The sequence below is a fragment of the Haemorhous mexicanus genome, chromosome 30 (genome assembly GCF_027477595.1).
Source record: "Haemorhous mexicanus isolate bHaeMex1 chromosome 30, bHaeMex1.pri, whole genome shotgun sequence".
Lineage (NCBI taxonomy): Eukaryota > Metazoa > Chordata > Aves > Passeriformes > Fringillidae > Haemorhous > Haemorhous mexicanus.
This window is the reverse complement of record NC_082370.1, coordinates 2,791,155-2,803,571: the sequence shown is the minus strand read 5'-3', so window position 1 is coordinate 2,803,571 and position 12,417 is coordinate 2,791,155. Positions and strand designations below refer to the sequence as shown.

Sequence of the window (12,417 nt, the reverse complement as noted above, 5' to 3'; positions counted from 1 at the left end):
CACCAGCTCTGATCTGGTAGAGTGGGTTCTGTGCTGCAGGGAGGTGCTGGGGCCCCTGTGAGGCTGTAGGAGCTGCTGTGTCCTGCTGGCACTCCCTGAGCAGTGTCTCTCTTGCACTGTACCTGCTTTCTGACCTGACTCCATCACCCCCACATCAGCCTGTCCGTTTGTTTCCCCTCTTACCAGTGACTCCTGTTCTACTCCTGGAGCCTCAGCTGTGCCTGTCCCTCTGGCTCTGTTACCTGCTTACCATGAGAATGGAATCTTCTGTCTCTCACAGACTGAACTAAAACCTTGCATCTTGAATTCCAAGCTCCTAGTCATGTGTGTCATCCAGAGTTCACCAGAAATCTTGGTCTTGCTATTGTCTTCCTTGTTGCTTTCATTTTTCTTTCTAAAGGTGGTGTTGCAATCAATGTTTCATGTAACCCAGCCCTGTTTCAGACATGGCCTGCTCTGACAGGGGCAGGATTTTCTGCTGGTGGTTCTCAGTATGAGTTTGCCAGGGCAGTCTCAGGTCCGTTGTCTCATCATTTTGCTTTCCACTGCACAATTTCATCTTCATGTACACTTTTGTCATCTTCAGTGTTAATGGTGTGAGACTTTTGACTTGGGATCATCTTCATAGAAACAAACAACTTTTGGTACAGCTGTGGTTGTTTTATAGTTTTGCACTCAGCGAGGCTGTGGCAAGTCAGATGGTCACAAGTTGTTCCTTATTCTGATGCTGTAATTTCAGAGGAAATCCACTGACTCTGAGGGGATGCCCATACTGGAGAGGCTGATTTAAAATGGAAACATTTTGAAAACACTGGTGAACATCAAGCTCTGAATCCTTGTTTTGAGAATCAGCCTCTCTGCTCAGTAGTTGTGTTCTGTGAGGAGCTGGAAGTTTGCAGCCTGTGAACCCAGCTCGACTTTCCTGGCAGAGGGGAGGTTTCACTAACTCCCTGGAGCTAAAGAGGGGCAGGAGTCAGTGCTGTGCTTCCTGCTGTGCAGGGAGGAAGAACTGCCCAGCAAATAGCAATGTGGTTAGTGTCAAATGGAGGTTGTGTACAGACAGCTCCAGATGAGACACTGGGCTGTGCCCCCCCTGACCTGAGCTGCTCTGTCCCTTTCCTTGTGTCCCCAGTTCTCTGGAGCACACAGCAGGACTGATGTGGGATCTGTGCTTGGAGTGGCCTGGCTTCAACAGGGTCCTCAGCATTATTAGTTCCTCACTGCTTGTGTCTGACTACTCCTTCTGCTGCTCTTTGAGTCCTTTGACTTCTGTGCTGCAGGAAAAGCAAGTGTGTGGCATTTGTCTCCTGAGGTAGTTCCAGCTCACCCTTACCTCAGCCCCTGTCCCTCACACCCACTGGCATGGCCACCCCACGTCAGTGTCAGCTTCTGGTCAGGGCTAATTTTGCTCTGTGTTATGGACTTTTGATCCTCCAAATATATTTGTCAACTCTATGCAATATAACATCGATTTTACAATGATCATGTTGTATATTTAGCACAATTTATGTACTGCAGTTCTTGCAAATAACTGGTGCACAGTGAGACTCACCACATCGCTGTGGATATCCTCACATGGGGTTCTCTGGTTTTTGGAAATTGTGTGTTATTTTAGGTGAAAAGTTACTTGGATTTGCTGTTTCTGAATGTGTGTTCTTCTGTCATCTGTTACAGGAGAGCATAGTTATATTTAGGTGTGATAGTAATGTAAATAGGGGAAACCAGGTATTTCTTTATTGTGATGTTACTATGTTAATTGGGTACGAGGAATAGTCATATTCACGTTTTCTGGGTTCATGGTTGCCTTTCTCTCTGTAAATTATTTTTTTCTGCCTGGTTTCACTATTATCTTCTGTTGTTTTACTGTCCCCTTACAGTAAGTGTTGTTTTCCTTTTTTCTCTTCATTGTTACCCATTTCTTAGAGACCAAATGAGAGGCTTAGCACACTCTCTGAGAGACCAAGAGAAGATGCAGTGCTGGAGGAAGCCCCGGTTAGTACATGCACCAATTAACACTTTTGCAACTCGGAGAATGTCACTATTTTTGGACTGTTTCTTCTTTAATTTATCTGATAAATCAGTTGTCATTTCTTTTAAACTCTTATTACTCTCATTACTGCATCAATGCATCTCTTATTGTACTGGATTTATTGCTCTATTTTATCCTAAAAGCAGTATTTCTAACCAACTTAGGAAGCAGAATCCTTTTTTTTGGGGGGGGGGGGGTGGCAGTTGCTCTTTTGTGTCTCTGTTTGTCAGTGATGATGTTACATAAACCCCAGCTGCATGCAGCTCCTTTCTTTCACGTTTCTAAGAAATGTTTTTCTCATCTTGGATTATCAAACCTCAGGGATATCTGAGAGAACAACAACAAGTCCCTGTGGATGGCGTGTGCATCTCCAAGTGCTCTAAATCCTCTCCTGTGGCTTTAATCTGGTGTTTCCTTTGCAGGTCCAGCAGCTCGTGCCATCCCTTCCAACACAGGTCACCCATGATGTCAAGTTCCAGGTTGGGGATCTGGTTTGGTCCAAGGTGGGGACGTACCCATGGTGGCCTTGCATGGTGTCCTGTGATCCACAGCTTGACGTGCATACCAAAATTAATACAAGAGGTAAGGGAGGAAGCTCTTTGCCAGAGTATCAGGTGTCTGTAGCTGTTCTGTTTTTAAAAATATCCTCATTCTAAACTGCCTCTGTGGGGTGAATTCTGCTGTGTGTGTGCTGAACAGGACAGTCCTGGCACACACAGAACTGGCACCTGGGACGTGACCTCTGCAGGTGGCACTGTGGGAATAGGCTGGTGCACAGGTGTTTCTGCTTTTCTCAAGTCACTGGGAGAGTCCATTGTGGGCAGGGTGTCCTGGGCATTTGTTGTTGTGTTGAGGGTCCCCAGGACGAGGTGAGAGATGAGAATTGACTCCAAGTTCTCAGAAGGCTGATTTATTATATTATGATATAATATTATATTAAAAGAAAAAGACATACTAAAACTATACTAAAGAAAGAGAAAGGAGACATCAGAAGGCTGGAACAAGAACGGTAATAAAAACTTGTGACCGACTCAGAGTACAACACAGCTGGATGTAATTGGTTATTAAATTAAAAACAATTCACATGGAACCAAAGATTCACCTGTTGGTAAGCAACTTCCAAACTGCATTCCAAGCAGACAATTATTGTTTACATTTCTTTTCTGAGGCTTCTCAGGAGAAAATCCTTAGCAAAGGGATTTTTCAGACAATATCATGATAACAAGCATCCATCCCAAACTGTTCTGGATCTGGCCTGTTGTATTTCTGCACCTGGGCCAGGTACCTCCACTTGCAGGAAGGAAGCACTGGGGAGGAGGAAGGTGTGAGCTGAACAGAGCAGTGTTGGTACAACTCCTGAGAGGTTTTTGCCCTTTCAGGTGCCCGGGAATACCATGTACAGTTCTTCAGCAACCAGCCAGAGCGGGCCTGGGTGCACGAGAAGCGCGTCCGGGAGTACCAAGGGCACAAACAGTACGAGCAGTTACTGGCTGAGGCAGCCAAGCAAGCCAGCAACCACTCTGAGAAACAGAAGGTACAGGGGGCACTGGGGGGATCAGCTCTGTAAGGGACACGCTCTGGGGCAGGTCTGGAAGTCTTCAGGGCTTTGCCTTGAGAAAGACTGGCTGCATCTCACCAGCAGAGTATTCCGTGTCTACATTTATTGAAGTAAAGGACGACTCTGACGAGGGGGAGAGAATGATGTATCTGACTTTAACTTATTAGAAGGTTAATTAATTACTTTATTATACTACACTATATACATTTCATCTAAACTGAATCTGCCAAGCACTTACTTTGCAAAGAACTGCACTTCTCTCTTGATTGCTTCATGACTGTCAGCAGACAGTCCGGACACACACACTTTCTCAGCCCTAATAGGCCAAGGAAATAAAACATCTCCACTGTGGATATACAGTCTCTATATTGCATTCTACTTTGGCACAACACAGGCACAGCAAGTAATAAGAATTGTGCTTTCTCTTTTTCTGAGGTCCAGAGAACGTGGATCTCAGAAATATTCTTGGGAAAAATTGTGCCTTGCTTTTCTCTATGAAGAGAATGTGGCAATATACATTCAGTGTCAAAAATACCCTGTAAATGGAGAGCAGACTGCAATCTGCTGCCTGAGAGATGCAGAGACCCTCAGGGTTGTGTTTTAAGTGCTGTAATGGCAAAATCTTCAGTGTAACCAACTGCTTGTCTTGTCCCCTAAGATTCGCAAGCCGCGGCCGCAGAGGGAGCGAGCTCAGTGGGACATTGGCATTGCCCACGCCGAGAAGGCGCTGAAAATGACCCGGGAAGAGAGGATAGAACAGTACACCTTCATTTACGTAGACCAAGAGCCAGAGGAGGCTTTGGCCAAAGCCAAAAAGACTGCTGCTTCCAAATCGGAGGCCAAGAAGAACCGGCGGCCGAAGGCGGCGCCGAGCTCGCAGCCGGAGCACGGCAGCGCGGCCGCCGGCTCCTCGCCTTGCCACGGCGAGCGCCGGCAGGGCCAGCGCAGGCACTCCAGCCTGGAGGAGGAGGAGGCTCCACCCGTGAAAATCGCCTGGAAAACAGCTGCAGCTAGGAAGTCCCTGCCAGCTTCGATCACCATGCACAACCTGGATCTGCAAAAGTGTAACATGTCTCCGGTTGTTAAAATTGAACAGGTTTTTGCCCTTCAGAATGCTGCTGGCGATGGAAAACTCATCGATCAATTTGTTTATTCCACTAAGGTACGTGCTTGGTGCACTGACCCCTCTTTTGCTCCTGAGTTAGCCTGAGCCTGCCTTACAGGGGAGCTTGAGCTGTGTCCACCAAGCTTTCACCACCCATGTTCCTTTCATTGGAGAGATTAGCAGACAGATGTGACAATAAAATCTTTCTGTGCACTGAACCCCACGTTCAGTGCTGCTCTGGCAGCAAGTGTTTTGTTGGTGGCAGAGCAGCTCCCTACAGATGACCATATTTTTGTTTGTAACACATTAAATATATTAAATATCTTCAGCTTCCTAGTTGAAATAGTCCAAAAATTATTGATAAAATCAGTGGTTTTGTGGGAAACAGATAACAAAACTGTTACTAATGTACTAAAAAGTAATAACTACATTTTGTGTGACAGACTTTGAAATTGAGTTCTGCCTCTGAGCTTCCTTCAGGTGCACAGCAGCTTCCCACAGTCAGTGTAAGGAAAAGGCTTAGGACTATTTCTCTGCCTCCTTCTTCTGCCTCTCTACCTGGAGAGTGTTTATTTCATCCTAAGCCCTATAGAGAAGGTAATGTTTAGAAAAGTCACTGGAATTATTTTTTCCTTGTGTGTGAGGGGAGATTGAGAGGGGTGGAAAGTTGTGCAGGGAAGCAGCTCCGTAGTAGATTAATCCTGTCTATGTGTTGGGTTGGAGAGCATTGATTGTTTCTGTTCTGAGATTCAGGGGCAGGCCTGTTACCTGGTAGCAGCACACCTTTGTAACAGGGAAAGACAATCTTTTCCTTTTTTCTTTTCAAGGGGGTTGGTAACAAAACAGAAATAAGTGTCAAAGGACAAGAGAAACTTAATTCTTCGTCAGCTCAGAGAAGTGAGAAGGCAGTGGTGCAAAACGCGTCCTCTCCTGAGACAACTTCTGGGGCAGCAGGTAGGGAAACTGCAATCCTGCTCTGAACCTGAGCCTGCAGCATGAGAATTCAAATATCAAACCCAGCATTTTCTCATTACTTAAGAATTATTAACATCTTTCTGTTCACATAGTAATTGTAATGAGCATGGCTGATGTCACACATGTGAGCCAGCATACACAGCATGGCTGTGGGTGGGATTGGTGGTTTGGCCTCTGAACTTTGTGTCTGCAACTTACAGCCTGAGGCAGCATACTCGAGGGATGATGTCCTGTGCAGAGCAATGGAAAGTTGGTTTAGAAGACAACCCAGTGGATGTGTGTTAGCAGGGTATTGCCACGACTTTTGGTCCCAAATGGAAAATACCAGAGCTGTCATGAGAGCAAAAAGAGTCAGGAAGTGGCACATTTCAGTAGGGAATGTCTGATTCGAGATGGAGACTCCCTAGGCTTTGTTGTTGAGTTTTTGCATGACCTGTCAAAACCAGGGATTTTTTAAAAACTGCTTCAGCTAACTCCATCCAAATGAGGTGGTGCTTGCCTTCTGAAGCCATCTCAGGGGTTACATCATAAAGCAGTGAGTTTTGAACTATCAGGTCTGGGGGAGAAGAACCACTGAAGCAAATAATGGAACTTGGGCCTGAAATGGGAAAACCTTGAATTAGCTGTTTGAATCTCATAATGTTGCCAGGTGTCACTTCTGCTTTAACTGTCCATCTATTTAATTATTTCTCCCTTTCCAAACATGAAACAGATGAGAACCAGAGTCAGAAATCTCAGTGGTCAGCATCCATGAGTCCTCTGCAAACACATTTCAGGTTCTGTCTGTGTGATGGCTTTAGGCAGGGTTATTTGCTGGTTTATGGAGTGTTTGGGACTGCAGCACTCAGATTTCCTGCTGTCAGGGGGGATTCCCCTGCTGTTGACAGTGGTGGTTCTTTCCAGCTGTGGTTGCTGTGGCTCCTTGAATTGCCTTGCAGCAGGAGAGGCCATCGCCGTTCTGCTTCTCTCACCTGGGATCTAAAGGCTTCAGCTTCCCTTTGGCTCCTCAGATGTAGGGGGTGAGAATTCTGAGCCTCTCTTTTTTCATTTTCTTAGGCTTTTTGGATACGTAACACTCCACCTGCTAACACCCTGTAAGTGCCTGAGCTTACCTGCAGTGCACACTCCAGTCACTCTCAAAGCCATTTCCAAAGTCCAGTTATTGGTCCCCTCTTGTGGAACATAACTGCCAAGTCCTTTTTTCAAATGTAAGGTCAGTGGAACTTCAGAATCCCTTTACGGTAAAGTATTTCCCAGACTGACTTTGGGAGTCCTTATTGCTAACCTGCAGTTAGATACACAGAATTCAATAATGCTGGAAAGATAATTCCCTTACTTGAAACCTGCTACTGCAAGAGCAGCCCTGAGAATCCCTGGTGCCTCTGGCCTGCAGACACTGAACTAGGATTTATCTCCAGCAAGGTGGAGGGCTGGTCCAACATCTGTCCATTGGATGAAAATATACCTGAAGATGGGATGGGAGCATTGTGAAGGTGATGACTGGATCCTTGGAGAGCAGGAAGAAGAGAAAGTGCCCATTGCAGTGGTCAGTGTTGCTGTCAGCCAACATTAGACACTCTGGTTCTGGAATTCTCTGATCCAGGGCTTGATCCTCCTTGGCTTCAGCGGGGCAGCACAGGGAGAAAATCCATTCTTGCTTAAAGTAACTGTTGGTCCCATCTGCTCATGTTTACCTGAAGCTGCTTCAGGGGATTTTGGTCACACAGCAAAGTGACAAAAGGTATTCCCCAGCTCTGATGTGGAGACCCACTGCTGCTGTGCGAGTTCCTCAAGGGATGGGGCCTAACCAGAAGTTACACATGGACAGACATGATGGATGTTGACCTCAGTCATTGATTTCTAAATTATTAACAACTAATTGCTATTATTCATTAATTAATACGCTGTAAAAGTTTTTTCCCTCTAAGAAAAACAATTTTTTCCCTCAGAAATCCAGTTATTGTAACATGATAACTTTTCCAGCTGTGTAGTTTACTTACTGAAGCATTCCCAAGCCATGCAGCCTTGGGAAAAACGCTATCCAATGTATCAAGAGGAGTTTTCTTTTTTTTTTTTCTCTGAATTCCTTTTGCAAGGCTATCTTTCAGTCTGGTTCAAGCCCGTGTGTGTCTCTAGGTACTTGATCTTCTGACAAGACCAGGCAGGTTTACAGCTCCTAACTGCATCCATCTGACACAGTCAGCTCCCCAGAGTTTGCAGTTTTGCTTGGAAGAAAACAAAGTATTTCCCAGTTGTGTCTTGTTCAGGTGAAACCTCCCAGACTGAAAACCCAGCATAATGCTTCCCAGCAGCTCATTGTAAGTGCTCAGGTGCCAGTTTTGTCAGCTCCAGGTGTTGTGCTTGTTCCAACAGCTGCCCATGGTGTTGGGTCCATGGTTCTCGATGTGCCTGTTTGGGAGGTGCTGGAGCATAGAAAGGTCTTTTGATTTTGCCAGCCTTAGTTGCCAAACCCCAGTAGCTCCCTCTTCATCTCTTGAAATGTCACAGTAACCTTCATTAATCTGAGTTTGTTTTCTATGCTAATGCTTTTAAAAACTTGTTTTTCACATTCATTAATGATGGTAACACATCATGGTTGATGCCTCCGTTTGTGCTGAGTTTTTCTTCACCTCAAAACTTGCAGGTGAGCATTGAGGTCTGGTGTGGCTGCAGGTGGTACAGGGTGGGACTGGCTGTAGTTATGTGACAGAGGCCATCACCCCACAGAGGGCGACACAGATCTGGCATTTTGGAGGAAATCCTGAAGCTGTGCTTTGCGTCTGAAATTTCTAGTTTGTTTTTGTTCAAGGAGTTGGTTGTGGCTACCTTCCCAAAACACCAAAGATGGACTGTTTGGTTCAGAATTACCCAGGTGAAGACCATGCCAGAGAGGTGTGTTATGGATTATGGAAATCTGTTTGCCTAATCTGAATTCCAGCCTTTTGTTCCAGCCTGTTACTTGTGTTTGTTTTCTGAAGCTGATCTCTGGAATCAGAATGTGTGTCTGCAGCCACAGCACCAGCTGGTCAATAGCTTGGAACTGAATTTAAAAATAAAACATTCAAAAGAGGACAAAGTCTTGGTTTCGTTCCTTTACCTCTTGGTTTGGTGTTGCACATCTTGCTGTACCTCAGAAATACAAGGAATCATATAATGGAAACCTTTTTCCTTCCTCAGGTTCTGTAGAAAAGAAGCAACAGAGAAGATCGATTCGAACCCGCTCCGAGTCTGAGAAATCCACTGAAGTTGTGCCAAAGAAGAAGATCAAAAAGGAGCAGGTTGGCTTCCTCCATGTAGAGAGTTAAAATATATTGTATTCATAAATGTTGTGGCTTATATTGGTGCCTTTTTATTTTTCTCCATTTTTCCCCATCGGGTTTCGGTTTGGACTATCCTCCATGAAATCCCCCTGTCAATGCCATTGCTGTGACTCTGCTACTGGCATCTTCTCAGTATCAGTCAGGCTATGGAAGTGGGCACGCAGTGATGGATGACTCCTAAAGAACCTGCCATGTTTCCTTTGAGATTTCTGTTCTGAGCAAAATGGGTTTGTTTCAGTGATTTCTCTTGGATGGAATTGCCACCAGGTTCCTTCCTTTGGCTCTTGATTTAGCTGCTGGTTTATGTTGAGGCTTTGTTTTTCAAATGAAGTTAGAGTGATTAATTTGACCACTTCTGAAAATGGACTTCAAGAATGATTTCACTTAAAGATGAATAGTCAGACTTTCATGTTGGCAGTCATCAGCAAAACAGTTCTGGGATATACCATTTTTTCCTGAAATAGTTCTAACGTGTACAGGGCATTCCTTTAATCTGGATGTCAGACAGACAAATGTTGTTGCTTTAAGAAAATTTTAATGATCAAAAATTTCTGCGTGGAATTGAGTAGGAGAGTGCAGTGGATGGACAGAAATACTAAAACCTGCATACACTTTAAACAAGTTTGTCAAAGTTGTTGGTTCTTCTCCTTGCATGGTTGATTTTTCCCGCTTCAAGGGCCTCTGTCTGAAAGCTGAGAATTTTACATATATGTTTCATAGTTTAGATTTTCCCAGTGAGAATTTTTAAAAAGGGACAGTCAGGATGAAGATTTATATGGGAAAGGGGAAAAAAATATTTTTATCTCTTTAATTTATTCTTTGCCCTTTGCGCTTTGTTTTGCACTTCCTTCACTTCAGAGACTGAAAGTGAACTCAGTTGCTTTTTTGGGGGTTTTTCTCCTTATTTTTCCTTTGATGCTGCAGCATTTCTGCACTGCTGTGCAGCAGAGGAGTGCTCCAGCTCGAGGCAGTTTCTTGCTGAAACTTTAAAGCAATTCAAGTGTTGGGTGTGTGACACCTGATGTGGAGCGTGGAGCCTCTTGGCACGAGCTGTCGCAGCCTCCCTCTTTCAAAAGAGATGTTTTATGTTTGTGAAGGTTTCTTAATTTAACAAAGGTATAAGAACCAACAAGATGAACTTCATGGATGCCAGGTAGCTTCATGTGCTTCTCTTACCTGGCTGACTCAGTCTGTGGACATGAATTAAAGTGCTTTTCTCAGGAGAAGTATCTGACTAAAGTGAAACCCAGGGGCACTGTAATGCGCAAAACCTTGAATGTATTAAGTTAAATTTTAAAAAAGAAAACTTACTAACTTCTTACAATTATGCAACAATATTTGTTACCCAAAGTCAAGTTTTCTTGATTCCCCAGTTAGTCTGCAACAACTTGGTATAAAATTATAACTGGAACGAGTACAACTAATGGGAAAAACAAAATGTTGATGCTACTGTTACAGTGACTAGTGGAGAAATAAAAGTGATTGTTTAGATTTTATATTTGTATTACAAAATGTATCCTATACAAATCCTTCTACTGTATGTTTTTACCTATTGTACAACAAAATAAAATATTTTTTAAAAAAATTATAGAATAATCCTTAAATATTTACTAAATGTGTTTCTCCATGCATATGTAACCACATTGCAAAGCAATAACTTGTAATTCTTAACCTTGAAAACAGGATTTTAGGCAACAGCTTTCTTCTGTAAATATTATCCAGTCACCAAATTCCCACATCTTCCATGTGTGCTGGCAGAACAGTTCCTAAACTTCTCCCTAGGGTCAAGGACTGGAAGTACTTTTGCAAGACTGTAAACTTGTGCATTTGTCTGCTGAAGTGCCTGTGCCCTGGAGTTCCAGCTGTGTAGAGCCCTGCACCACGGCACCCGAGCAGGCCCGTGCAGAGCTCTAGACGGGGAGCAAGGGCTGCAGGAGCTGCAGGGAGCACCTGCAGTGCACCTAGAGTGCCCCACGCTGTGCCTCACTAGCCCAGTGCCAGCCCTGCCAGGGGCACGTGTGCTCACACAGCTGTGGGGTTTGCACAGCACCAGGGGTGGCTGCCCAAGGGCCCCCGCTCCTGCCTGCTGGACACGGATACAGCGCTCCTGTCACCTTCCTGCCCCCGGGCAGAGAGGAAGGACCTGGCTAGTGGCCCTGGCTAGTGGCCCGTGGCTGCCAGGGCTGCGGGCACCAGCCTAGGCAGGAGTGGATCCAGCGGGACGCGGAGGCTCGGGCTGAGGAGGGGATGGCAGCTCCCACCTGAATTCTAACCCCTTGAACTGACCTGTTTGCTTTTTGGGACTAGGGAGAAACTTTCCTCTGGTGTTAACTGTGGATTTTCCTTTCAAACAGGTTGAAGCTGTCCCACTGGCAGCAGTGAAGACGGGGTTGCAGAAAGGTGAGTGACAGGTGAAAATTAACTCAGCTGACCTTGGTGGCCTGTGGCCCTTGGGCAGCAGCTTTGCTCCATGTGAGCCACGATGTTGGTGCTCTGTAGGGCTGAGCTCAGCTTCCCTGAGGACAGGCTGTGTTTGGGGTTCTGGTCCTCGTGCATTGCTGGGGGAAGGATGGTGTTTGTTCATGTGCTGTAAGCCCCCAAGTCCTTCTGGATGTTTCTTAAAAGTCTCTGCTTAGCCAAAATTAAAGATGGATGATGAAGAGGAAATCTAAGGATTTATCCTCCCCTAGAGACTGTTCATTGCCTTTCTCCACTATGTCACTATGTTAAAAAGTTTGTCAAAAGCTCTGCCTAAGCTGGTTTTCAGTTAATTTTCAGGGAGAATTCAACTAGTAACAAAATTGCAAACTGAAATTTAAGTCAAATAATGGAATCCAAGCCCTCATCTTTCTTTCCTTTATTAAGCTGAAGCAAAGAGTTGAGACCATGTATTGAACTAATTTTAGCATGTTGTGTTAAGGTGCCAGTGAGATTTCAGACTCCTGTAAACCCTTAAAGAAGAGAAGTCGTGCCTCCACTGACATGGAACTGACCAGCTCAGCCTACAGGGACACGTCTGACTCTGACTCCAGAGGACTCAATGATTTGCAGGTAAAGGTGTGTTGGTTCTCACAGGAACCTGAACAAGCTGTCAGTGTACAAGAGGCTTTTCAGTTGATTATTGCTAAATATTGCTAAATATGTGAACTCTATTTTCTACAAATTTTCATTATTTCATTGTCTGAAAACATAAAACCTAGTCTGTTCTAATCCCCTCCACTGGTTTGTTGTAAAAATACAATGTTTGCTTGCAAATTTTACTGTTTGTCTGGCAAAGCATTGGTTTAGATCATGGTTTGCTCTGTGGAAGGTTTGAAATTCTTGGGGAATTGGGAGATGCTGCTGTATCTGTTGTAACTCCAAAGAGTGTCTGGAAAAGTAAGAGAGCTCTTTGTGGTGTTTGGCTTGTAGAGATGAAATATCTCAAGAA

At 44.7% G+C, this 12,417-nt stretch overlaps 1 protein-coding gene across 23 annotated transcripts in view; it reads left to right on the top strand.

Annotated features, from left to right (window-relative positions):
- Nucleotides 1-12,417, top strand: part of NSD3 (nuclear receptor binding SET domain protein 3) — a 40,822-nt gene that overhangs the window by 7,213 nt on the left and 21,192 nt on the right. For 18 of the 23 annotated variants that reach the window (XR_009489730.1, XR_009489731.1, XR_009489733.1 and 15 more), the window contains 8 exons: nucleotides 1,924-1,992; nucleotides 2,452-2,611; nucleotides 3,409-3,563; nucleotides 4,246-4,749; nucleotides 5,520-5,646; nucleotides 8,845-8,945; nucleotides 11,342-11,387; nucleotides 11,908-12,044. Coding sequence is in view for 20 of the 23 variants with exons in the window: in XM_059870355.1 (XP_059726338.1) it covers nucleotides 1,924-1,992; nucleotides 2,452-2,611; nucleotides 3,409-3,563; nucleotides 4,246-4,749; nucleotides 5,520-5,646; nucleotides 8,845-8,945; nucleotides 11,342-11,387; nucleotides 11,908-12,044 (1,299 nt within the window). In the remaining 3 variants the exon portion in view is untranslated. The remainder of the gene's footprint in view (nucleotides 1-1,923; nucleotides 1,993-2,451; nucleotides 2,612-3,408; nucleotides 3,564-4,245; nucleotides 4,750-5,519; nucleotides 5,647-8,844; nucleotides 8,946-11,341; nucleotides 11,388-11,907; nucleotides 12,045-12,417) is intronic. The other 5 variants (XM_059870360.1, XM_059870366.1, XM_059870362.1 and 2 more) reach the window with 3 other exon arrangements.